General features: G+C 43.9%; 1 protein-coding gene and 1 pseudogene across 3 annotated transcripts; both read left to right on the top strand.

The window, feature by feature from the left end:
• Positions 1-657: 657 nt before the first annotated feature.
• Zkscan1 (zinc finger with KRAB and SCAN domains 1) lies at positions 658-16,906 on the top strand. Of its 3 annotated transcripts, XM_038344576.2 has the most exons (6): positions 658-773; positions 8,404-8,913; positions 9,338-9,488; positions 12,059-12,150; positions 12,405-12,531; positions 15,399-16,906. In XM_038344576.2, the coding sequence occupies exons 2-6, from the start codon at positions 8,488-8,490 to the stop codon at positions 16,289-16,291; spliced, it is 1,689 nt and encodes a 562-aa protein (XP_038200504.2). In that variant the 5' UTR covers positions 658-773; positions 8,404-8,487; the 3' UTR covers positions 16,292-16,906. The 3 variants fall into 3 exon arrangements, with proteins under 3 accessions (XP_038200504.2, XP_038200501.1, XP_038200503.1); XM_038344573.2 differs by lacking the exons at positions 12,059-12,150; positions 12,405-12,531; XM_038344575.1 differs by lacking the exons at positions 658-773; positions 8,404-8,913; positions 9,338-9,488 and adding an exon at positions 10,171-10,202.
• Positions 16,907-24,476: 7,570 nt separating this feature from the next.
• On the top strand, positions 24,477-24,929 carry LOC119824451 (annotated as a pseudogene).
• The last annotated feature ends 1,481 nt before the right edge of the window (positions 24,930-26,410 follow it).

The following is a 26,410-nucleotide window of genomic DNA, read 5'->3' as shown; positions in this document are numbered from 1 at the left end:
TGAAGGCGGTAACTGTTGTAGGTTAGGAGAACACGTTGAAGAAGAGTGTCTTATTCCTCTGAAAAAAATCCTTGTAAACTATTATAACAGCATACTCTACATGAGCAAAGCTCAGAACCCTTGTAAGTAGCTTGTTTACCGGAAAGATAGCCTTTTGTCCACGGGCCAAATATCTGAAAACACCATGCACTCAATTGGCACACCTTACAAGGGTTGATTTGTGAAACCAGCCACTCCTGGCTTCACTTTGATCTTCCTCTGTACACACCCTTCCTTCAGCTCCTCTGCCACGGACATACAATTACTATTATTATTGCTTGGTAATAACTGTAATTACTACCTAAGATGGAAAAGACGGGGAGAAAGTAACAAATATAGAGCTGAAGACATGCAACAGAAAATCAACAACAACAAAAAAACAAAACCTGAACAGGATCACTCCATCATCTCCATCTGTCCCCCTCCGGAACTGAAGACAATCAGGACCTGGGGGTGGGGTGGGGGTGAGGAGGTGGGGGTGGGGGGGAACCCCAGGGCAAGAGATTCGGAAACCGAGATGCAGAGTCCTCCCGCGTTCCTAGACAAGACCCGGAAGCGCGATGGGGTCCCGGAAGATGAGGCGCTGACCTACTTCCGGTCTTTGTGACTCATTGTGTCTGTGGCGAGGCGTTGGGAGGGCCTAGGTTGGTGTGCGGTGCCCTTCGACCGGGTTGAGCCCGGGAGTCAGCCGTGCTTGGTTGCTCGGTGTCCCCAGGCCACTCCGGAGACTCACGGTGAGTCTCATGGCGGACTCTCGCGAGGACGGGCGGGCCGCGAGGGTGGGCCGTGTGACCACCCGGGGGGCTTGGAAAGGAGCCCTGCCGGATTCCGGGGTGCTGGAATCCCTGGGGTCAGTGGGGAACCCTTTCGTGTCATCATCTTCGTATGACGTTTCTGAGGACGAGATCACGAGTGGACGTGATCCCTGTGTCTGGATTCTTTTCCCACTCCCTCCGTCGCCATTTGTTGTGATTGCAGGGAAAAAGTGTTTTGTGTGATTTTCGTTTTATTGCTGTCCTTCACTCCCCGATCCCGGGCCCTTGAGAAGACTGAGGTAGATGAACGCTGCGGAAGACCTTGAGGTCTGCACACGTTTTGAGATTCCGCCGATGTTTCCAGATCACCTGCTTTTCTGTCCACCTCCCAGCACTGAGCGAAAGCGCTGGAAGCTTGACAGTGGTTAAAGACCTAATAGAGATTAACAACCGGCTCTCGCTTTTATGGAATGCTTCAGAAGCGCTTGCTGGTTTAAGCTTTTTAAATGTGCTGTCTAGAAAATAGTTTTTAGTTCACCTTGCTTGATCAGAGTGAGATGTGAAGGGTATCTGGGAATCACGCTGGGGGGGAGTACGTTGATTAGCTTAATGACCTTGAATGAGACCAGACGTTTGCCAACTGTCAGTTTTATTCGTAAATTAGCTACCTCTACTCAGAAAGGCTCTTCCAAATCTGAAATGAGTGAAGTTGGTCAATTGTAACTGAAAAATAAAGATCAAACCGTTTAACCTGACACTCCCCTTCCTTCCCCTCCCTTCCTCACACACACACACACACTTTGATTAAAGAGAGTGTCTGTTCCATGGCCCGGGACCAAAGAAAGCATTTATTGTACAGGGCAGTGCTAGGCGGATTGAGGCAGTCAATAAATACTTGTTGAATTGTGAAGAATTCATTGTAACCACAAGTTACACAAGTGAAGTTACTAGAAAAGCCAGCCAAATGTGGGAAAATTGCTTTATTACAAGGGATCGATGGTGAAGATTGATCCAGATGGCTTCTTCAGGTGTGTGTTCTCGGATTACTACACATACACAGATCCTTATTCAGTTTCTCCTTCCTTGAATCACAGAGACATCTACTACTAAAGACTGTTATCTTTTGTTAATTCTCTACTTAATCTCTCCATTTGAAAATTTTTTCAGATGGTTTATGCTGTATTTAAATACAACCAGGCCAGTGTACTAAATCTTAAATCTTAGCTTTTCATTTGGCAGTGGTATCAATATTCTCTAAGTATCCTTTAAAAAATAATAATAGGGTCTCTCTACTCCTGGCTGACCTTGGAATTCCAGCCGCTGCCTCTGGCGTGCTAGACTTACCAGCACTTGTCACCACACCAGGCTACCAGCTATCTTTTAAGAATAGCTTTTTCATATTAAAAACTAGAAGATCATTTATTTAAATTTGCAATACTGTGCCATAGAAGAAATACTGGGCTTTAAGAAAACAACCTTTGAAATAAACTGAACTTGGAGCCCCGAGTTTTTTCTCATTAGAAAGTCATTTATTTTTTCCCTTTGGTGACATCTGGTTGCTGGGCTGTGATCTTTTCTGAAGGAGTTGATAATGTCAGAATATGTTTCTCAGAGGAACCCCAAAGGTGGTTTTCTGCCTCTCCCCTCTGTCCCTACCCTCATTGCTGATAAGAATACTGGAAACCAGAGAGGTTAGAAACTCACTTAATGGGTTTGTGACATCTTATTTGCAGGGGATATAATTCATTTGTTCCAGCCCACATTCCCTTCACATTTAGAGTATTTCTTCCACTGCTAATCTTTTAGGGAGACTGAAAATTACAATGCATGATTAAATCTCTTGGATTTGATTTTTTAATATTTTTGTTTTCTGACCAGTTCTCAAGTAGCCCTGTCTAGCCTCAGATTCACTCTGTAGGCAAGGCTGGCCCTCCCCTGTAGATCACCCTGCCTCCACCTCTGAAGGGCTGGGAATACAGACATGCTCCTCTATACCTGGCCTGTTGATGTTTTCTAGCTTGCTCTACCGTGATTGAACCTAGGGCCTTATGTATGCTAGGCAAGCGCACTGCCATGGAGCTACATCACCCAGCCCTTAAGTTCATTTTTAAAAAGTAAACCTGCCCCAGTGCCTGCTAAGTGCCGGAAACTTTTCTCAGTTTCATAAGTTAATTTGTTTAATTTGAAGAAACATGGACTGGAAAGTGAACACACAAAAAAAAAATAACATGGTAAATTCAATCAAGTATTGTTTGACTCAGCCAAGGGTCTTAGGCTTCATGTGTTATGCCACTACACCCCCTTTTTTTGTATTTTGTATTTGTTTTGGTGCTGTTTTGTGGTTTGTATATAATTTTTTACTTTTAAGGTGTCTCTTGTAGTCCGGGATGTCATTGAGCTCCTCATCTTCCTGCTTCTGTTTCCCCAAGTGTTGTGGTTACACCTGCTCATATCTTCATTTGAGCCGGGCTCACTAAATCGTCCAGGCTGGCCTCGAACTCACTTTGTAATCCAAGCAGATCTTGAACTTTTGATCCTCCTGCCATGCATGTTTCTTAAAAAGTGTTTGGGCAGGGGTTTTAGCACTTGCTCAGCCTGCACCAGGCCTGCGTTTGATCCTCAGCACTACAACTCTAATAATTATATTGCTACGTGGGGCTGGGGAGATGGCTCTGTTGGCGAAGTGCTTGCTGCACAGGCATGAGGGTCTGAGCTTGGATCCCCAGCACCCATGTCAAACGCCAGGTGAAGGGTATGCGCCTGTAACCCCCACCTTGAGAAAGTGGAGACAGGATCGCCAAAGCAAGCTGGCCAGTTAAGCCTAGCTGAATCAGCCAGCTCTGGTTTCAGGTGAGAACCCTTGCCTCAGTAAAGTGGAGAGAAACTGAGAAAGACATCCACTATCAACCCCTGGCCTCCACACACAGGTATACCACACTCGTGCTGGAAAAAGAAAAACATAAATTAGATAAAGAACTTGTCCGGAGATTGTGACAGGTTTAGCTTCAGGTCCTGGTCTAGAATTTACTTGCTCTGAGAGCTTAGGTAAGTAATTTACTGTTGGTAAACTGCAGTTTTCACATTACAGAGAAGATGATAATCGTAGCTACCTCTTAAGACTGTGGTATGTGGTCCGGTGAAGTGCTGGGTGTATTATTTAGCACCTGCCAATGTTGGCTGTTACTCGCACTCCTTTTATAATGTGCTTGAGCATCAATGATGGACAAGTGGCACTTAGCCTAAGTTTGCAAGATAAGTGGGATTTGAAGAGGTAGAGAGCTGGGCAGAGCGTGATTCAGGTGCTGGTTTTAGAGTTTTTCTGCTGAGTGGGGAAGGGTTTTTGGACTGGGAAGATTGATGGGAGGAAAAGCTTGAAGGAGAAGTGGAAACAAAGTGGAGCCCACTGACTGGGACTGTAAAGTCTTAGGAAAAAGTAAAGTAGCTGGTAAATTACTGGGGCGGGACAGAAAATAGAAGTGGAGAACCAAAGAAGCCAGACTTGAGCTGGCATTAAATAGTAAATACGAACCAGGAGTTACTTCACTCGGGGCGTTGTGGGTGTAGCGGTATGTAGAGTGCTTGCCTAGCTGTCATGGAGCCCTGGGTTCCATCCCCAGCTCTGCATAAAACAGGTATGATAGCTCATACCTGTAATCCCAGCACTCAGGAAGTAGAGGCAGGAGGATCCGAAGTTAAAGGTCATCCTCAGCTACATAGTGAGTTGGAAACCTGCCAGGACTGCATACTGTAATCCTGTCTCTAAAAATAATTCACTCAGCTGGACGGTGTTGGCGCACGCCTTTAATCCCAGCCCTTGGGAGATAGAGGCAAGCAGTTATCTGTGAGTTTGAGGCCAGCCTGGTTTACAGAGTGAGTTCCAGGACAGCCAGCCAGAACTGTTACACAGAGAATCCCTGTCTCAAAAAAAAAAAAAATGAAAATATCAATAACAATTCGTTCTGGTTCTGGAAGAGTCAGTACATTTGAGGAGGGAGGAGTCAAAGAAGGTAAGGTGTTAATTTAAGACTCTGCAGGTGAGATACTAGTGGAATATCTCCCAGGGCTACTCACTGGTCAAGAAGAGGGTGGAAGGGGAACTGAAATATCAGGAAGGGTTCTCCCCATGTCTGCAGCTCAGGTCCCCATCTCCTTGTTTAAGGTAGACTAATCAGAAGGCAATGCCATCTTGGGTGAGTAAAACATTGGCTGACAGAGTTAATAAATGGATTGGGAGTTGTTCACAGCCAGAGTGAAGATTTTGCTATGGCCCGTGCTTGGATCCACATAACTAGAAATGAGGGGGCACACAAAGAGTGCAGTAGTGCTGGAATAGAGGGGTGGAGTGTGTGCTCAAGGTGGAGACCCTCGAAAGCTAACTGCTGTGTATCAGTGGTTCAGAGACAGTAATTGGGGGAAGCAGAAGAGTTCTAAACAATACTACCTGCTGACCTTTGTGTGTTGTGTGTATTGGGATGGACAGAAATTGTCACTCAGATGAAACCTGAAAACACAGCATGCGGAGGAGATTGTCAAAACAGCCACCGAGAGCTAGTGTGACGACTTAGCAAGTAAAGGTGCTTGCCACCTGGCCTGGTGGACCTGAGTTCAGTCCTCCAGACCCATGTGGTAGAAGACTTGCAAGTTGTCCTCTGACCTTCTGTAGCTCACTATGGCATGTGCATATTTGAGTTAAAATAAGACTTTTAAGACCAGTTACCTACAAAAAATATTACATGCCTGGTCTGTTCTTGATGTTTTGTATGTTATATTACTACTGAAAAAAATTTACGTTAGTACATGTACATGATGAAGAAGAGACCTGGTCAGTCGTCCTCGTCAACTTAGACCGTGAAACCCAATATGAACAAGTCCAACAGAACTGCCATATATGAGCTACCCATGCATGCTTCAGCATTGCTGGGGCATAACTTTCAATAATTCACATGTACACAGTCCCATTTTACCAAATCTAATCATAGTATTTTTAAGTGAGGGCCATATAATTATAAATGCTTTCCTAGTTTAAAAGTACTGACTTGATCTGGGAACATAATAGAACACTTTCCTCGCATAAGGACCTGGGCTTGGTCCCCAGCCTTGCATAACATGAAAGTTAATTTAACTTCAAAAGCTCTTGATTTAACTTGTTGTGAAACAGTTGGGTGGTCTGGTTCTAAAACGTTGATTGTTTTTGCTTCATTGGGTTTTCTTAATACCCCTTTTCCCAAACAGGGTTTCTCTGTATATCCCTGGCTGTTCTAGAACTCATTCTGTAGAGCAGGCTGACCTCGAACTCAAGCGATCCATCTGCCTCTGCCTCCTGAGTGCTGGGATTAAAGATGTGTGCCACCACCACCTGCTCTTATTTTTTTAATTACGTGTATCTATCTATTTGAGTGCAGGCAAGTCAGTATGGGCAAGTAGAGATCAGAGAATAGCTTTCAGAAATCTGTTCTTTCCACCATGTGAGTCCTGGGGACTCAGGTCATTAGGAGTAATGGCAACTGCCTTTACCTACTGAGCCATCTTGCTGACCCCAAGATGCTCTAGTTTTGATGGATGCAGCAGTAAAAGCAGTACTTCCAGAGACCAGTAGGTCCAGATGGGAGAATTGCGGTCAGTGTGCTCAGCAAGTCTGTTTGCATTTTCCATGATTTTCTTAAATTAATTCAGCTAGTGTTTATTGACTATTTCTGATAGTGTTACAACAAACATGGTGGTAGAGATTGCAACTCACATAATTGTCCCTACTTGCAATCGCAGTACCCCTAAGAAGTATAAAATTCCTTTTTTTTTTTTTTTTTTTTTTTTTTTTTTTTTTTGGCATTTAGTGTATGTGTGGGCGGGTGTCTGTGGTGTGTGCTTGTGGAGGTCAGAAAGCAGCTCACGGGAATTGTTTTTCTCCTTCCATCGTGTGGCTGCCAGGGCAGAAACTTGTGTCCTCAGGCTTGGCATTAGAACTTGAACCATAGATCCGTTTTCCCGGCCCCTCCGGTGGAAGATTTAAAATGTCATGGAGCACTTGAGGTTTCCAAAAAACATTTTTCTAATTCATTAATTTTTTTAAAACTGAACAAGCAAGTTGAGAGGAGAGGTTCTTCCCTTGAGGTGTAAGGTACCTAGTGTGACATGTGACAGCTCACCATTTAGACCAAGTGACTTCTTTGTAGATTAAAATATGAGTTAATTTATCTCACTTCTTTTTTTGTTTTCTGAGACAGGGTTTCTCTGTATAGACCAGACTGACCATGAACTCAGAGATCCGCCTGCCTTTGCCTCCTGAGTGCTGGGATTAAAAGTGTGTGTCACCCTGCCCTGCGTTTGGTTTTTGTTTTTAAAATAGTTGCCTTCTGCCCAGGCTTATCTGGAACTGTTCTAAGGTTGAATTCCTGATTCTCTTGCCTCTGCCTCTCAAATTCTCAGATTATAGACTTCTACACCTACCTATTCCTACAAACCCGTCTCCCTCTCTCTCCCCCTTCTCCCTCTCCTATCACAACCCTTTCTCTTTCTCAAAGAGGTCTCAGGTATCCCACACTAGCTCTGAAGGTGCCGCATAGCTGCGGGTGACTTTGAACTCGTGATGGTCCTAGACGCTAAGATCACAAGTATGTGCCCTATACCTGGCTTATGCAAAGCTGTCAAGTGAACCCATGGCCTCATGTGTGCATGCAAGTGCTCTGCCAATGGTGCCAGGTCCCCAGCCCTCACTGTTATAATGCAGATCCTGCTTTCTGTGTTGTATGTGGAAACTGCAGCCATAGGCCCACCACAGCACTCATTAAGTAATAAAGGTAGCTAAGTGGTGCATTCGCAAGTCCCCTGTCTTCAGTGTTAAGTCCACCTCTGCTGCTGAGAATATTAAGTGTTCTGAACCTCAGTTACATCATCTGCATACAGATACTAATATTTTTTTGTCTGCTAGGCTTGAGCAGTGGTAGTGTAAGTGGGATGTACGTACATGCGCTATGCTTAGCCTGGCCCTTGGCACTCGCTGGACCAAGATTGTAAATGTCCCCATTTTGTGACTTGCTGTCTTTGTGGAAGGACATTGCTTTGACAGTAGGCAAACACCCTGAGGTAGAGGCCACCCGTTAAAGGCTTCTGTTTGCAAACCTTAATATTAGAAGTGACACCAAGACCAATGTGGCTCTGTGGTGGTTTTCTCCTTTATGTTTGGAGGACATCTCCTTGATGTGTAGCCTTGTATGAAAGGTTAGTAACACAGGTCACTTTGTGTGTAAGCATTCTCGTGTGTGGGGGTACATATGGAGACCAGAGGACTCCAGTGTTCCTCAGTGCTATCTGCCTTAGTTTCTTTCTTTTTTTTCCCCAAGACCAGGTTTCTTTATGTAATCCTGGCTGTCCTGGAACTAGCTCTGTAGACCAGGCTGGCCTCAAACTCAGAGATCCTGCAGCCTCTGCCTCCCGAGTGCTGGGGTTAAAGATGAGTGCCTGCCTCAGCTTTTGAGGCAGTGTCTCCCACTAGCCTGGAGCTCACCCTGGAATGCTAGACTGGTAGGCCTTTGAGCCCTGGGACCCACTTTCCTCTGCTTCCAGGTCAGTTTTAAAACATGTCTTACCACTTTTTTTTTTTTTTTAACTTTAGAACTAGTGCAGAGACCAATAGAAAACTGCCGCTAGAGCAGAAGCGGCCTGGCCCTGCTGGACCCCACCCGCTCCCCGAGTCTGAATGATGACTGCTGAGTCAAGGGAAGCCACGGGTCTGTCCCCACAGGCTGCACAGGAGAAGGACGGGATCGTTATTGTGAAGGTGGAAGAAGAAGATGAGGAAGACCACATGTGGGGGCAGGACTCCAGCCTGCAGGAGACGCCCCCACACGACCCAGAGGTATTCCGCCAGCGGTTCAGGCACTTCTGTTACCAGAACACTTTTGGGCCTCGAGAAGCGCTGAATCAACTGAAGGAACTTTGTCATCAATGGCTTCGACCTGAAGTCAACACCAAGGAGCAAATCTTGGAGCTGTTGGTGCTGGAGCAGTTCCTGTCCATCCTGCCCAAAGAGCTGCAAGTCTGGCTGCAGGAGTACCGGCCCGACAGTGGAGAGGAAGCCGTTACTCTTCTGGAAGACTTGGAGCTTGATATTTCGGGACAGCAGGTGAAAAGAGGGCTCCTGTTGTGTGTAAGAAGGGCATAGACTTAGGAATGGGCTCAGAGGGGAGTATTGGGGGCAGCTGTCCTTGCTCCCCTGCCCCCTGGGCTCTTTGAAAGAGTTCTGGCGGCTGGGCAGTATAGCTCAGTTCTAGAGTATGCGCATGGCATCCGTGAAGCTCAGGGTTCCCTGCCTGACCACAGGAGGAAGGAAGGAAACAAGGGACAGTGTTCTGCTTGCCTCCTTCCAGCACCCATTGGCATACTTAGAGCCCTTCCTTTAGTGTTCTAATTCCTGTCTTAAAAGCAGTTTACCGGGCCAGGCATGGTGTTTGATACATGCAATCCTAGCACTTGAGATGCTGAAGCAGGAGGATTATGAGTCACAGCCAACCAGAAGTTTTATCCAGAAACTGTTTTCTTCCCCCCAGGTCCCGGGTCAAGTTCATGGGCCTGAGATGCTTGCCAGGGGAATGGTGCCTCTGGATCCGGTTCAGGAGTCCTCAAGCTTTGGCCGTCACGAAGCTACCCACCCTCATTTCAAGCATTCATCTCGGAAGCCTCGCCTCCTGCCGTCCCGAGGTAAGAAGCTGGGTTTGTGTGTAGAAGAGACAGACGTAAATGTGCAGGTTAGAGGTGCGGCTTAGTTGGTAGAGTGCTTGACTGTCATCCATGCGGCACTGTGTTCCATTCCCCAGCACTGCATGAAACAAGGCATGGTGGCACGTTCCTTTAATCCTAGCCTTCTGGAGATAGAAGCAGGTGGCTCTCTGAGTTTGAGGACAGCCCTGCATACATAGTGAGTTCCAGGTCACCATGGCCATCTAGTTGAGACCCTAACTCAAAAGCAAAACAAAAAAGCAGGCATGGTGCACACTATAACGTAAAACTTCAGAATTTCAAGGCCATTCTCAACTACATAGCAAGTTTGAGGTCAGCCCAAGTCAATGAGAGGATGAGACCTTGTCTGTTCCCCCCTCTTAAAAAAAGAGATGGGAATGCTGGGTGGTGGTGGCTCACACCTTTAATCCCAGGACTCGGGAGGCAGAGGCAAACAGAGTTCAAGGCCAGTTCCAGGACAGCCAAGACTTACACAGTGAAACCCTATCTTGGAAAACAAATGAAAAAAAAAAAGGTGGGGAGAAGGGAGACAAATAAATGGTCTAAGATGGAAGTACTTCTTTCCGTGTTCCCAGGTAACTCCATAAAGAAGCATGCTTGTTTGGTTATTATGCCTATTATTATTACAACATAGCTCACAGGCCGATCTTAGACTGAATGTTGTTTACTAAGGAGGTAAGTGGACTATCATGTACTTGGTGAGCATTACATCATGTGTTGAACTGTGTACACTGCAGATGTCCAGCAGAGTTCTGAGTGGAGGGCATTAAAACACATGGTTTATTATTTCCAGCCTTAATGGTTTGTTTTGAGACAAGATCTTGCTATGTAGCCCAAGGCTGGCTTCTAACTAACTCCCAGTCCTCCTGCCTCAGTTTTGAAATGCTTTAGTGTAGTGCTGGCTGCTAAACATCTATTTATTTATTTAATCTAAATATATAAGATGTTTTACAACATTCTATAAAAAGTTACTTTTAAATTTTTCAAAGGGAAGAGAATAGGAACAATTTTTTTTTTTTGAATGAGGAAATGAGAACAATGCTAGTTTAGGATTTCTATAAAAATCTATTGCATCTGGATGGTTCCCCAGCCCACTTTATAGAAATAGAGTTGGGTTTTTTGTTTGTTTGCTTGCTTTTTGGTTTTTTGACACATGGTTTCTATATGTGTAGCTCTGACTGTCTTGGAACTTGCTCTGTAGACCAAACTCACAGAGATCCACCTGCCTCTGACTCCCAAGTTCTGGGATTAAAGGCATGCACCACCACCACCCACCCGGCAGATAATATTTTTTATCAGAGTTTAAAATAAAACAGGTGCATAGACTATCAGAAAGATCTCGCTACCCTTACAGAGGACCAGTGTTCACCTGTCTCAGGCCACTCACTCACTCAGGCCTGTAACTCCTGCTTCAGGGAATCTGATACCCTTTTCTGGCCTACAAGCACAGTGCTGTCGTTAGGTGTCAGCTGGAGAGATCACTCAGGGTCTGAGCACCAGATTGTTGCTTCGGGTAGCTCAGGACGTGGTTTTAGAGACCGCAGCTAGAGTTAGCGTTTACTAAATTGTTCTTGAGTGAATTAGACAAGGATTTGTTCTCAGTTTCCTCTCTATCTTGTTCATCTTCCACTGTTTCCTGACTCTGCGAAGGCCTAAGTGTTAGTGTCTTGTTCTTGTGTGTCTCGCCTCACAGGTGGGAACGACTAGGAGTGTAGGGATGGAGTGCTCTGTTTCTGTGGTCCTTTGGAGGTCGCCTGCACCACCCTCTGTCTGCCTGCAACGTGTCCAAATGTAGCGAGGCTTGACAAAGGAGGGGAATGAGGAATTTTAATATTACAGTTTATTTTTTTATTCTTGTTCCTCATTGCATACAGTTGATAGTCTATGCTATGTTATAGTTGCCTTCTATTATGTGTTGACCATACCTTCCTACATTTGCATGTCTCATTAACATCTGAACAGAGTGTGTGTTCTATCAAAAGCTACCGTGGCCAGATAAGAGGTGGGGGACAGGGTCTGAATGGCAGAAATGAACTTAGAAGTATGAAGATCCTTCTTCCCCTGTCGTGCTTCGTGCTCCTATGGTCTTGAAGTTGCGTTGTTCACAAGTGTAGGCAGAAAGGGGGGTCTAGTGCCCTGGTGCTGTTCTTGTGCTGGAAGAAAACACAAGCCAAACTTGAAGTTACTGACTAAAACTGAGCATAGGAGCTGGGTTTTGGACCGGACCTGCCATTCTAAACTGAGCGATGTTACATAGTCATTACCCTCTTCAGGGCTTCATTTCTCCTTTTAAAATTTGGATGTGGTGATTTTAAGGATCCTTGTATGAGTTCCGTTTGGTTCCGGTTTAAGGGTAGAGGTCTCTGGGAAGCTGAAGTCTTGTTTCCTATCAACAAATCCTGTGGGCTGTCTTTTTAGTGACTAACATCAAACAGTGAATATGCTGGTAGAAGAAGGATAATGTCAGGGCTCTTTGCTGAGGGAGACTCAAAGAAGAGCTGTTTTACTCACAGCCCCTTTCTCCTCCTCAGCTCTCCCTGCCACCCACGTTCCTGCCCCTCATCATGAGGGGAATCCTAGAGACCAGGCGATGGCATCTGCACTATTGACCGCAGATTCCCAGGTGAGCCATGGGCCCCTCTTCCCTCCTGAGGCCCTGTATCTGCCCCTTCTGGAGCATGTCTCATAAGCCTCTATCAGGTCTTGTGCCAGCCCACAGAAAAGCCCTACTCCCTTCAGTGTTAGTGTCCTTCCACCATAACCCCTTCAGTCCACCGGGGTCTGGCCATGCGTTCTCTCCTAGTATCCTCTAGTCCTGCCATCAGCTCTGTCCCTGACCTCAGATTTGCTGAGCATGGGGATCTCCTGTTATTTCAGGCAATGGTGAAGATCGAGGACATGGCCGTGTCCCTCATCCTGGAGGAATGGGGATGTCAGAACCTGGCTCGGAGGAATCTCAATAGGGACAGCAGGCAGGAGAATTTGGGGAATGTGTTTTCCCAGGGTAAGACTGATGCAGAGTTCCTGTCTGCTAAGATTGTTTTGCTTCTGTGTTGGTTAGTAAGGAATAACGTTTGTGTTCATTAAGATCCAAAGGTGTGTTACTCCAACTCCCTAGAGCCTTGTTACCTCTAGGTAGTTCAGCTCTTTGAAATCAAAAATAAACTCTGTGCTCTGAGTTTCTCAGTTTCCCCAGCCACTCAATTCCCTGGGAGGATCCTCTCTGCTCTGGTGCTTCAGCTTGCCTCTGTCTAGTAGAGGGACCCGGCAAGCATTTTTACCATGTTCCTAAACTTTACTAAGACATCCGCCCTGGATAGCTGTCCTTTCCTATCCTTTAGAGATTATTCCATATGCACATTGTGATTCTCTAGCCTTGCATTTGACCCTCCCTTAGGATCATGTCCACAGCTCCAAACTCAGTGGTCCTCTTCTGTGAAGAACTCTTGGTGCTGGAGATAAGAAGAATGGAGTAATTTAATGGGCATCAGACAGATAAAAGGACCCAAGCAGCTGACAGGTGTCGCATGGGCCTCTCCTAGACCTTAAGCCCTAGGACACAGTGCTGCTGGAAGCCCAAAGGAAATCTCATAGCAAGCTCTCCACCATGGGTGGACAGGAGGAGGATAAGCAGAGTGGGCATGGAGAAAGGGCTTTTACTGGAGAAACTCAGGTTTGGTTTGGTGTGAAGGGAAGGATGGGTTTAGATGCTTTTTCTTTATACTGAATAGAAATTAAGAACTGATCTTTGTTTATAAGCTATCAATCACTACTACAACCTTCGAAGGAAAAACAAAAGGAACACTCTTGGGAACTTCGAGCTAGTCAAGGGCCTTTGCTTAGAATTCAGAAGAGGTGGACCAGCTTTCTCCTCTCCTCAGTTGCCTCGGTGATTATGGTGATTTCATCAATAAGCCAGAGATCAGATATTACCAGCTTCTCTAGTCATAGCTTTCAGGAGCCTACTGGGGTGGTACAGACACCCTTGGAGTCCTCACTTCAAAGCAAAGCGAGGGACCCGTGGGATGGTTCAGTAGGGAAAACACTTGCTGCCAAACCTAGCAACCTAAGTTCAGACCCAGGGCCCACGTGTTGAAAGGAAGGAACTGAGTCTCGCAGGTTGTGTTCTGACCTCAACACATACATCATGGGTCACACACACTAAACTAAATAAATAAATAAATGTATGTTTTTAAGAATTGTTTAGGGGCATGAGACATGGCGCAGCAGTGAAGAGCACTGGCTGCTCTTCCAGAGGACCCATGTTCAATTCCCAGCACCCACATGGTAGCTCATAACTGTCTGTAACTCCAGATCCAAGAGATCCAAGACCCTCTTGTGACCTCTGCAGGCATCAAGCATGCACTTGGTACATAGACATACACAGGCAAGCAAAACACCATACACACACACACAATAATTGTTGGTTTTTTTAAATAGTGATACATGGGATATAGTAGTGTACAATAAAATTAAACTTCAGTGTTTTAATACACTGGCTGCTAAAATACAGAGATTAGCTCTACACTGTAAAATTTGTTTTCTGGTTCTTCTGATTACATTCTCAGGAATTGTTTCTTTCCTATAAGTCTCACCTGTCAGTTGGTGAAGATTTAAGCTATTTTGGTAATGAATCCCCAGATAGCTCCTTCATCCCTTCTCTTTTACATAAGCCAGGTACTTCTGTGCTGTTCTTCCTGGTGAAGGAAAACTGCTTTCTACATTAAGGGGCCCCACAATCTACTGGGTCCAGGGCTCCTTGTTATCTGCTAATTATCTCCTTGTTGATAAAGTATGACAGAACTGGGAACGTCTGCTTTGCCTTCCCTCTGCTAACACCACTAACCAATTCCTTATCTGTTCTCTTTTTGGTTTTTGGGGGGGGGGGGTTTGTTGTTGTTGTTTTGGTTTGGTTTTGGTTTTGTTTTCAAGACAGGATTTCTCTGTGTAACTCTGGAGCCTATCCTGGAACTCATCTATAGACCAGGCTGGCCTCAAATTCACAGAGATCGGCCTGTCTCTGCCTCCCAAGTGCTGGGATTAAAGGCCTGTGCCACCACTCGGCCTGTTCTCTTTTTGTAAGACTTACAGATATTTGCTGGAAATGCAGTCTGGCTTTATTTCTTATTTTCCTAATTTTTGAGACAAGGTCTCATTGTTTAGTTCTAGCTGGGCTGGAACTCATAGGGCTGCCTCTTCTTCTTTGGTGCTGGAATTAAGCTTGCAATGTGACTTTTTTTTTTCCTGACACAGAATCTCTATGTAGCCCTGACTGTCCTGGAGCTCCTTATAGAACAGACTGGCCTCAAACTCACAGAGATCTGCCTGCCTCGGCCTCCAGAGTGCTATGATTACAGGCGTGTGCCACCACAGCCAGCTGTGACTAGCTAAATATTTTCTTTCAAATTGGCTATCAGATGACCATTTAATAGGACAACCTCTGAAGCTTCTCAATTTCTTATCCTTTGTTTCCCTAACTGTCTCTGCTCACTCCCCACTCCATGTTTGTTTATTCACACCCTTCACAGCTCTTCACTCTTTTTTTTTCCTTTTTCACTTTGAGATAGGTCTTGATATGTAGCCCAAACTGGTCTGGTGTCACTGGTAATTCTCCTGCCTCAGCCAATTGAATGCTGAGTGCACCACTATGCCTGGCCTTCTTTGTATACTTTACCAGAACTATGATTTTCCACCTCCATCCCAGCTTTACATTCCATTGTTGGTAAATTTTTCCCTTTTTTACTTTTATCTTTAATGCTGTGAAGTCGTTTCTCCGTGTATATAGAAGCTTCTTAGAAAATTATGTCATTGTGTTAACACCTGTATTCAGAAGAAAATGGTGCTATTCGTATTTTCTGTTTATCATCTCAGGTTCTGAAAAGAGGAATGGGAATGAGTCAACCTCAAAGGCTGAAGTCAAAGAAGATTCCACCTCACATGGGGAGACAACAGGAAGATTTCAGAAAGAATTTGGAGAGAAACGTGAACAGCAGGGCAGAGTAGTCGAAAGGCAGCAGAGAAACCCTGAAGAAAAAACTGGCAAAGAGAAGAAAGAGCCTGGGCCACCTACAGCCAAGGAAAAGAAGCCCTCTGCAGGAGAGAGGGGCCCAAGGGAGAAGGGCAAAGGACTGGGAAGAAGCTTCAGTCTAAGTGCAAACTTTAATAATACCCCCGAAGAGCTTCCGTCGGGGGCAAAGACTCATAGGTGTGATGAGTGTGGGAAATGCTTCACAAGAAGCTCCAGCCTTATCCGCCATAAAATCATCCACACTGGAGAGAAGCCCTACGAATGTAACGAGTGTGGCAAAGCCTTCAGTCTCAATTCAAACCTTGTCCTACATCAGCGAATCCACACAGGAGAGAAACCTCATGAATGTAACGAGTGTGGCAAAGCCTTCAGTCATAGCTCAAATCTTATCCTGCACCAGCGCATCCACTCTGGAGAGAAACCCTACGAATGTAACGAGTGTGGCAAAGCCTTCAGCCAGAGCTCAGACCTCACGAAGCACCAGAGAATCCACACAGGAGAGAAGCCCTATGAATGTAGTGAATGTGGAAAAGCTTTCAACCGAAACTCATACCTTATTTTGCACCGGAGAATTCACACTCGAGAAAAGCCCTATAAGTGCACTAAGTGTGGCAAGGCCTTCACCCGGAGCTCAACCCTCACACTGCACCATAGAATCCATGCCAGAGAGAGAGCCTCAGAATACAGCCCAGCCTCTCTGGATGCTTTTGGAGCATTCCTGAAAAGCTGTGTGTAAAGCAATAGTGTATCATCAAACCATTTCCCCCCTTTTGTTTCTAAAATTATGTCAGATATATGTACCCATCAAGGGAAAAGTAATAACACCATCTAATTGTTTGAGAAGTTACACTTAAGGATCCTTAAGAGTTACGTCGACAGTGTTCTGCCTTTAGGTAGTCTGTAGGCATGTAATTCTTACAGTCCTTGCAAGGGAGAGCTAGTCATATATATATTCTTCAGTATATCTCCACGCAAGATAAAAGCACACACAGTAAAATGCCAAGCTTTCCAGTAATGGGTATACAAATCAAGACCGGCTCTGTGTATATTCATCTGAAGTTAAGAAGCCACTTGCTGCCAATAAACCCTACTTGGACAACCTATATTTCTCAATGAAGAGAAACAGTTAATACAAAAACTACATTGGGACATGCTGCTCAAGCAAGTTATATATCCAGAAAGTTGTATATCTGATCACTGGTAGCCTTCCAAAGCTATAGAAATCTAGGACTGTGCTGATCAGAATCAAACCAAAGATTCCTGTCTCTCTGAAAGAGAGGGTATATGCACCACTTTGTAGTTCTAAGGACTGTAAAAGATACGGGTGGTTCTGCCATCATCAGCGTGGTCAGTGCTATCAGTGCTACTGAAATAGCAACAATTCTAGACTCTCCTCTCCCTCCTGAACATCCCTGAAGCACTCTAGCCCTCCTCAGTGCACTCTCCACGCGTTGACACTTGATTACATGCCATCTTTTAATCCTTCGCCATTCAGTGTATGGAAGCTTTTATCAACTCCCCCCCCCACCCCAGCAAAAAAAAGATGCTTCAGTTGTCAAGAAATACAGTTATGTTCCTGACAGCACAACACTGGATGTAGTACTAACACACCCAAGGCACTCCATATGACAGACTTTCAACAGGACTGTCATGTTGTGGTAGAGCCTGTGAATCGTGAGACCTGAAATACGGTACCTTCAGAGCTATAGGCTATGCTCTAAGTTATCCTAGGGTTAATGTAATTTTTGTCTTAAATATAAGCAAAAGCTTGCTTAGCTGTCTGCAGAGACTCTGTAAACATGGATCAGTAAGTAAATACCACAGAATATCAAAAAAATGACTTTTGTTGTCCACTTACAGAAGAAAAATATGAACACTATAAAGTTTTTGTTTGTGTGACATATTTCACGCAAAGCTCTTATTCTTGGCCAGAAATATTTTCGGTCAGCTGCTGAATGGTTGTCTTTTGAGCACTTGCTGAGTTGTTCAAAAACTAACGTTCTTCAAAAGATGTGATGGACTTTTGTTTTTATTGTTCCTTTATTTGTTTTTGTTTTTAATTCTCAGAAAAAGGGAAAGTTAAAAGGAGCATCTTTTCCACATTTGACCAGAAACTTGCAGAAGCATCTGTCGTTATTAGCTGGCAGTGGCTGAAGATACCCTCTTGCTCTGAGAAGTTCACCACCACACTGTGGTGTGGTTGGTTGTGTCATTGTGTTTAATAGCACACAGCGTCATTTTGATCTCTCATGAAAGAATGAAGTGAGGTTAGGGGACTTTAGCCTTTCTGCAGGTGGCTTCCCAGAAGCTCTTGATCAAGACTTAACATATCCAGGAGACCCAAGTCTGGACTACATAGGTGTCAGGCACTTGAACAAACTGTTCTTTTCATGAAAGTGTGGAGATCCCTGCAGAACCCTAGAAACATAAGCTAAAGACAAACTTGAAGACTGTTGATGTGAACACCCACATATGATTTAAGATTTCACCTCAAGAAACAACTAAAACCTTCTTGTACCAGTTGTTTGCTGACGAGCAGCGAAAGTCCATGAGACACAATAGCGGGTCTCATCGGGTTGGTGCCTGTGTGACCTCAGCTTCCGGTCAAACTAGAATCCTACAAGCAATCATGTTCTGGTCCCTCTTTGACTTTATTTCTTAGACCAGTCACACTTCGGTGATGGTGTCTAAACTGTTTCCACAGTGCTGCCTGTGAGTGTGTCTTTCCACCCAACTGAAAAGCAGCAGACATGCTGGTTCACTGGTTCACTCTGGAGTGAGGCAGAGATGGAGATGCTTTAAGGTTCTTCCTAAGGAATGAGTCATGGTGATGGTGGGCCTTTTTGAGAACTCTGGCTTGCTAAAAAAAAAAAAATTGAAAAAAAGCTCAGTACTCCGGGAGCCCATCCAGACACTGGTTTTGAGCCCAGGAAAGAACTTTGGTCATTTCCCTGTTGGCCACTAGACATACACAACTACATGCTGATGTACTTCAACCATCAATCTAGGGTCTTGTTTTTAAGTTAAATTAAGACAGACCTGTGCCCCTCCCCCATCCCTCATTTAATTCCCATTTTATTAGGACATCTTACTATTAGATAGTTACTGGAGCGGCTTCAGAGCTACCACAGATGCACTCCTGGAGGCAGCCATTTGAAGATGTGTTTTATTTAGAAAGCAGGCTATAGCTGGTTATCAAAACATCTTAGATGCTCAACACAATATCTCTGTGACATGGTTCAGAAGGCTGACACCTGTAGTGTTCAGGATGGTTGTTCCGGCTTAAGTGCTTACTAGTAACCATTAGCATGCTAGTTGGCCTGATGAAACTTTTTTTGAAGACTTTTTAAGTGAAATTGAACCTTATGACAAAGTCAAAGTTGCGGACTTTCTACTTCAGCCTGGTAGGCAAGGCTAAGCATAGATGTGTGAGACAACTTGCTATGCAAAGCACTTGATATTAAAGGCATAAACATGAGACTGCTAAATGTGTGTAGAGAGACTGGCATGTTTAATATGTGGGGCAGTCCACACCTTAACATACATCAGAAATTGACTCCAGAATGGGACCTAGTCTGAGTGTGATGTTTGGCAAAGCTTACACTGTAAATAAACTTAATGTCTGTGAGGCCAACTTCATAGTACTGCCTTGGACATGAAATTCCCTTAATCTGTTCCAATCATGCAGTAAGTTCCAGAAACTGCCAAGAGAGCTCAGTCTTAACTCCAGAGAATCCACAGGAGGAAACAAATGTGGGGAAAGGCTAAAGAAGTAGTAAACATATACAACCTCCTACGGAAATGGTTCGCTTGGGCACCCTGATGTATTCCGTACCTCACCCCTCCTGTCGCTCTTTGTATTCCTTGTAAACGTGGTCCAGTCTGTTGAACAGAACGCATCACAGGAAAAAAGTGAGGTTTTGGAATAATTAAGAAACTGATGTGATTATAAACAAGAGTTCACAGAAGTGGGGTGGGGAGAAAACTCGGGCTGCTGCTTGTGGGGCGGGAGATCTGTGAGAAAGGGACAGTCAATGCGAAGTGCCCTTCTGAGCTACAGTGGGAACTGGTGGGTTCTGGCTGCTCCAGTGTTAATATGTTTGAGAAGAATATACACTCAGCAGAGGATAGGAAGTGTACAGAACAGCTAGTCTGCCCAGGTTCTGGTAACCACTGTCCTGTTTTCCCTCTTAAATCCTCTTGTGTGTAGACAAGTGGGGACTTAGTCCACAGAAAGGGCTACTTTCCAGGAAATGCCTTTCTGTCTTGGTGGGGGAGGTGGAGGGCTATCTCAGAGTTTGAGAAGCATTGAGATATTTACTTTGACTCTGCCGCAAGGTTCTGTCCTTGCTCCCATTCTCTGGCACATTTATGCTTAGGAGACAGTGTTTGAAGATTCATAGCTGTGAATATTTATTGATTTAAGTTTTTATCCTAGAATTGTCGACTTTATTTCCAATAGGCATACTGATCTGTTTATCAAAAGGGAACTTAATCAGGTTCATCTTGCCATCCTCATGGAAGACTGATTCTGTCACTTGCAGTAACAGTGCTGAGACACTCAGTACAGGAAGCTTGCCCGAAGAGCCATTTTCTGTGTCCCACTCACTATGAGCAACTCTCAGAAGTGTGTGTGAGGGAGGCCTGTGGCTGTGGTTTCATCCCCAGCACTGCATCAAAAGGATGTGCTGGCAATGCCTATCATCCTAGCACTGGGGAGACAGAGGCAAGAGGATCAGGGGTGTGGGATCATCCTCTGTTAGCAAGTTTGAGACCAGTCTGAACCACAGGAGATCCTATCAAAAAAATTTAACTATGTACATGTATATCCATAAGGGAGGCAGGCATAGTGGTACAGGCCTGTAATCCCAGCACTCAGGAGGTTGAGACAGATCACAAGTTCACAGCCAGCCTGTGTCCACAGAAATAGGAATATGTTGGGATTTCCTATTAGGGAAGCAAAGGTCTGTGAACTGAATGAAATATAGAACCAGAGACGCAAACTTAAATGGTCTAAATAGATCACTTATAGAAGTTAGGGTAGATTTTTATTTCAGCTACTATTAGAGACAACGAGCATCGTTGGAAAAGTACCTAACAGATCTAGGCTTTGCTCTTTGTATGGAAATAGTACTGTACATTTTAAAGCAGTTATTTTGCTATTCAGATTTTTTTATTATGTCTGGAAATACCTGTTTTGCTTTTCAAACTTTGTAAAACAAACTTGAAGTTTTAGGTAAGGTAAGCCATCTCCAATACTGCAGGTCAAGAATATGTTTGGGAAATCCTTTTGCCATACATGATAACTAATGTCTTACTATGAGAACTTAGTTTCCTGTTGTCTGGTTCTTTCCTAGTTGATACCACCAATCCCATGTTTTTCTCTTAATATTCTAAACAGCAGAATGGAGAGACTGAAGGTTAGTCAGCTCTGAGCGATGGTCCCAAATGGAAAAAAAAAGTGAATTGTGGTCTGCTGTGATTTTGAGTTCTGTTTTTTTTTGGGGGGGGGGGGTTTGTTTTTAAATCTTGTAGGTTGTGACACGCCCCCTTCCACAAACTGACTCAACTTCAAATTACACAGTCGTTAGCCAAGTTAATTGGTCTTTAAAATGGTCTTGATTCACAAGCACTCATTAAGTAAATTTGGTCCAGTGCTTGAAGATGGAAGAATGAGATTTCTGAAAGATTGGAAGAGACTGGACCAAAACTTGTATTTCGTTACAGTTTGAGATTGGGGTTAAGTCGTTTTGGTTCACGAAAGGGTGACCAGTCACACTGAGTCTCCCTTATCCTGTAGTCTCCGGACAAGATCAATAGTCTTACAAAAGAATGGCCAAGAAAGTTCCCATAGCCTTAAGATCTGCTAAGAAAGTGCTGAGGGCAGAGACTTGATCTCTCATGGGGGTAGGGGTAGAGGGGGGCAGAGCTTGCTCACCTTTCTCTCAATTAAGACTAATTGGTAACAGCTTGAAGTTTCTAGTCTGCCCTAGCTGTGCTGGCATGTAAGACTTGTGTAGACTCCTCTGTGAGGGGTGTAGCTCAGTAAAGAGCATTTACTTAGAGTGGCCCCAGGATGTGGTTCAGCACTTGCTTAGAATTCCCTAGTTGAGAGTTTGGGGGCGTGGCCAAGCTGGACATTTGCTAGAATACCCAGATAATGGTATATGATGTGACTTGGGCGGAGAGCAATTGCCTAGCATATACAAGGCCCTGGATGTGACCTCCACCATTGCCCATCCCCAAAAGAAATGCTTATGCTGGTAATGGGGATTACCAGCTCCCTTACTGCAATTCATGGGGTGTGGGTGGGAGAAAATCTTGTCCTGAGAATATGAGTGTTAAGGGTTAGGATTGGTTATGCAAGCAAAAAATTATTTTTAGTGTATTTTTAAAAACTTTTAGTTAAAGATCATTACGACCAGGTCAACACGATAGTTAACTCAGGCACTGTCTTTTCGTTTATAGGCTAGGGAAGCTATTCTGTTTTGTCCATTCCCAGCTTATATTGGCATCAATTAGACCCAAAGAAGAAACTTTGTATGTCAGCGGGATTAAATCATTGCTGTTAAAAACTGGATCTTTGATTTGATCAGCCTCTAAAGAGTCCAGATGCTTAGTTGGTGTTCAATAAAAATTTTAAATGGAATTTGTTTTAGATCCTCTTTCATAATTCTATAGACTCCTTTTGCTAAGTAATGGGAGAAAACGGGTCTTTTGGATTTCTTTGTTTCTCTTAAAGCTAGAGAACTCTTTCAAAATAAGTTGATGCCCTGGTTGAAAGCTAAAGTTTCAAAGGACAAATGGAAAGCTGGGCATGTGGTGAGTGCTTGCCTCTAATCCAAGTTCGTACCACCCTAAACCAGGGAAGGTGGCCCACACCAGTGATCTGAGCCCTGGGGCATGCGGCAAAAGGATTCAGGGTTATCTTTGGTTATATGGTAGGTCTGAGGCCAGCCTGGGCTGTGTGAGCGCTTAGAAGAAGAGGAGGAAAGAGAGTGCACTTAGGAATAGTCAGTGGTCCACTTCAGGAGATGTGAAGTCAGATGGAATGTTAACGCAGCAAGAGGAAAATGCTGGAATACATAGCAAGTGTGTTGCCTCCTGGGACTTGGTAAAATAATAAATTGTGTTCCCAGCAGGCAACCCTAGTGATTGTTTTGTCATCTTTTGGTTGTGTTAAAGTTGGGTTTTCAGAGCTGGGGAGATAGCTCAGTCCGTCAAGACCTAAGTTTGAATACCAGAACTCAAGCACTTAGGAGGGCTGGGTTGGGAGGTATGAACAGGAAGATTCCTACGATTTATTGGGTGACCAGCCTAGCTTACTTGGTTAGTTCCAGCCAAGACAGAGAGCCATTGTCAAAAAAGGTGGACAGCTTCTGAGGAATGATGCCCATGGTGGCCCCCTGGCATCAGCAAGCACAAATTGGTGTGTACACATATCCAAATGCAGGTGTTGGTACAGGTCCAAAGTTTAGAAAGTAGAACTGCCACCCTTTATCTTTGCATAGAACTCAATCTTGGATTTTACTTTGTCTCATTTAAATGGAGAGGTGGCTCATGGGTTAAGAGCACTTGCTCTTTCAGAGAACCTATGCAGGCAGCTCATAAGTACCCTGGAGCCCTCTTCTGTATGCATATACAAATACACAAAAATACTTTTAAATTAGAACTGCAGTCCACTAAATTCTTATACAAAATTGGCATTTTTTACTTTGTCTCATTTAAATAATTGATTTACTCATCGTATTCAGAAACTCTGGAAGAGGTTCAAAGTGCTCCAATTTTCATTTGCCTCAGTTTCAAACTCCTTGAGTCAGTATGCTTGTCCCTGCTCTGCTTGCTCTGCAGAGACGTGATGGAGGAAACAAAAACGTTTTATATATATGTATATATATATATAATATATATTTATTTAAAATAGCATTGGGGTAGTGGCTCAGAGGTTAAGAACACTTGCTGCTCTTAACGATAATTTCAGTTCCAGAACCAACATTGGGGTTCACAGCCCAGTTCTAGGGGATCCAGTGCTATCTGTGGCCTCTAAGGGCACTAGGCACACATATGCACAGGCATACATTTAAGCAAAACACCCACACAAAATCATTTAAGGCCGGGTGGTGGTGGCGCACGCCTTTAGTCCCAGCACTTGGGAGGTAGGCAAACTCTGTGAGTTCGAAGCCAGCCCGGTCTACAAGAGCTAGTTCCAGGACAGGCTCCAAAGCTATAAAGAAACCCTGTCTTGAAAGATTTAAAAAAAAATCATTTAAAAAATAAAGGATCTGAGTGGTGGTGGCACACGCCTTTAATCCCAGCATTCTCTTTTGTGTCCTGCTTCTCCAACTAGGACAGCATACTGTCAGCAATTGGGGCAAGGGCACTTTCTTGTCCAGTTGGCTTGCTTTTGACACAAAGAAAGTAAACTCCATATTGAGTTTCTTCAATGCCCATCATCATCTCTAAAGTATATTGGTGCTACCAGGAATAGAAATGTCTCTATGTCATAAAAAAAGAACCGATGTTACTAAAACATCTTAAATACCATAGTCTGTAGATCTCTGAAGTATTTGAAGACAACCAGTCTAAACTATATCTTTTGATTTTGAAAACTTAACTAATATGATTACAAGTTTAATTGTAATAGATGACTAATTACTAACCTGCATTCCCTTATTATTCTAAACAGTTGGTAATAATAACTTTCAAGAACTAGAAATTTGGGGCTGGAGAGATGGCTCAGCAGTTAAGAGCATTGACTGCTCTTCCAAAGGTCCTGAGTTCAATTCCCAGCAACCACATGGTGGCTCACAACCATCTGTAATGAGGTCTGGTGCCCTCTTCTGGCCTTCAGGCATACATGCAGAGAGAATATTGTATACATAATAAAAAAAATATTTAAAAAAAAAAAGAACTAGGCCAGGGAACCTACAAGGGCACTTCTGTGGTGCGCCATGCCTTTCTTTGATGTGCAGAAAAAGCTGGGCATTAGCCTCGATCGCCACTTTGTATTCCAAAGTGTTGAGCAGCCCTTCAAGATTCCCGCCCGATGCCATGCTTTCGAAAAAGAGTGATAGAGTGTGCACATGGCATCGGTGCTACCCGGGCTCAAAAAGAATGCAGAATAGAATATGAAGATTTCGAAGAATGTTATCTTCGGTATAAAACGATGAAGCGCCTGGGTCAAATCAAACAGCGGGATAAGCTAATTAAAGAGGGGAAATACACCCCTCCACCTCACCACATGGGCCAGGACGAACCCAGGCCCTGAGCAGAGCAGGTGGACGCTGCTCTTCATGCTGTTTTCCGCTGGGAGAAAGTCTAATGAAAGCTGCTTCATCGAGTACATAAAAATAAAGAATTAGTCAACCTTAAAAAAAAAAAATGAACTACAAATTTGCGTTACATTGTTAAATGAGCTGTATATGTATAATACCTTGAATAAAATTAGAAATGTATGTACAGTATGTTTTAACAAAATTAATCTTAAATTTATATCAGTGTACAAAATTTGCATACACTATACAAAAGTCCAATCCAATGTAAAATATTTAAAACTAGTAGTTGCTTTTTAAAAGTAGATTCAGTCTTTTTATTTCATCATATCTATATCCGCTCTTTTTCTTTTTCAGAGTAGATTCAATACTCTACCCTTTTATCCTGTCATATCTGTATTCCCCTTTTTAAAAAAATATTTATTATGTATACAATATTCTGTGTCTGTGTGTATGTCTGCAGGCCAGAAGAGGGCACCAGACCTCATTACAGATGGTTGTGAGCCACCATGTGGTTGCTGGGAATTGAACTCAGGACCTTTGGAAGAGCAGGCAATGCTCTTAACCTCTGAGCCATCTCTCCAGCACCATGTATTCCCCCTTTAAAGAAAAATCTAATCTCCTTTGTTTAGCTTTTTTTCCTGACCATTACCAATAACAACTTGTAACCAATTCCCCTAAACAATGATAAATACCCATAAACCAATGAAAGACCAAAAACCACCCACCTCATCTCTTTAGAATGTGGGCTTTCTGTTCTTAAATTTACTTCCTGCTGTCTGGAGGTGACAGCACCTTTAGGGGATCCTGAAAAGAAAAATTTGGGTTAATTGTCAAGTCCTGACAGAGGTAGCTCTATCATCTGCTGTCCAGTCTGTGTAATGGGAAAGTACAGAGCTTGTCTCAAGTCCTGTCTAGAGTAGTCTGTGTGGCTGGATGATCTCAAGTAGCCATCTTGAAATTGTTCTGAGCAGTTTGTATTCCAAAGCTGATCTGTAGGTGGTGTTTTTCAGCTTAGTGGTGTTATAATCCAGGTGGTATCGTCATTGTGAGATCCCATCATCTTTTTGGAGACTTCAGAGATGACATTAGGCCAGATTATTCCTTTTCTTAGTAATTTTTTCCAGGTAGTTCTCCCTTTTTCTTTGGATGCTTATTTGTCCAAAGATCTTTAAATTCCTCAAGATGTTTTTTTTTTCCTGGAAAAACAAAAGTGAAACCCTGTCCCAACCCTAACTTTAGAGAGGTTGTTAATCTAATCTTTATCAATTTTAATTTATGGTTTCTCCTGAAATTTTCGTTTTATCTTCTAAAGCTCTTCTGTCATCCAAAGCAGTATGGTTTCTTAGAATAGGCACTAGGTTCTTTAATTACTCTGGGAAGGAGTTTCCTCCACAATGACAGGAAACAATTGAACCAAATTTGACATGGAAGCCTGTAAGCGGCCCCTCAAGGTGTTTCCCACCAGCAGAGGGTTACCTTGACTATCCCTTATTCTACATTCATTAGTCCAGTGCCTGCCTTTGCCACACCTTCTGCATAATCTGGAAGGGAGGGGCATTCTGTTTGGATTATGCATAGAA

The sequence above is a fragment of the Arvicola amphibius genome, chromosome 10, assembly GCF_903992535.2.
Source record: "Arvicola amphibius chromosome 10, mArvAmp1.2, whole genome shotgun sequence".
Lineage (NCBI taxonomy): Eukaryota > Metazoa > Chordata > Mammalia > Rodentia > Cricetidae > Arvicola > Arvicola amphibius.
Note: the sequence above shows the minus strand (reverse complement) of the source record. Positions and strands in the feature narration are given on the sequence as shown.

Coding starts and splice junctions, on each gene's coding strand:
- Zkscan1 (XM_038344576.2), top strand. CDS start 8,488: ATGATGACTGCTGAGTCAAGGGAAGCCACGGGTCTGTCCCCACAGGCT. Junction 8,914..9,337: donor TTGATATTTCGGGACAGCAG/GTGAAAAGAGGG, acceptor TCTTCCCCCCAG/GTCCCGGGTCAAGTTCATGG. Junction 12,151..12,404: donor TATTGACCGCAGATTCCCAG/GTGAGCCATGGG, acceptor CTGTTATTTCAG/GCAATGGTGAAGATCGAGGA.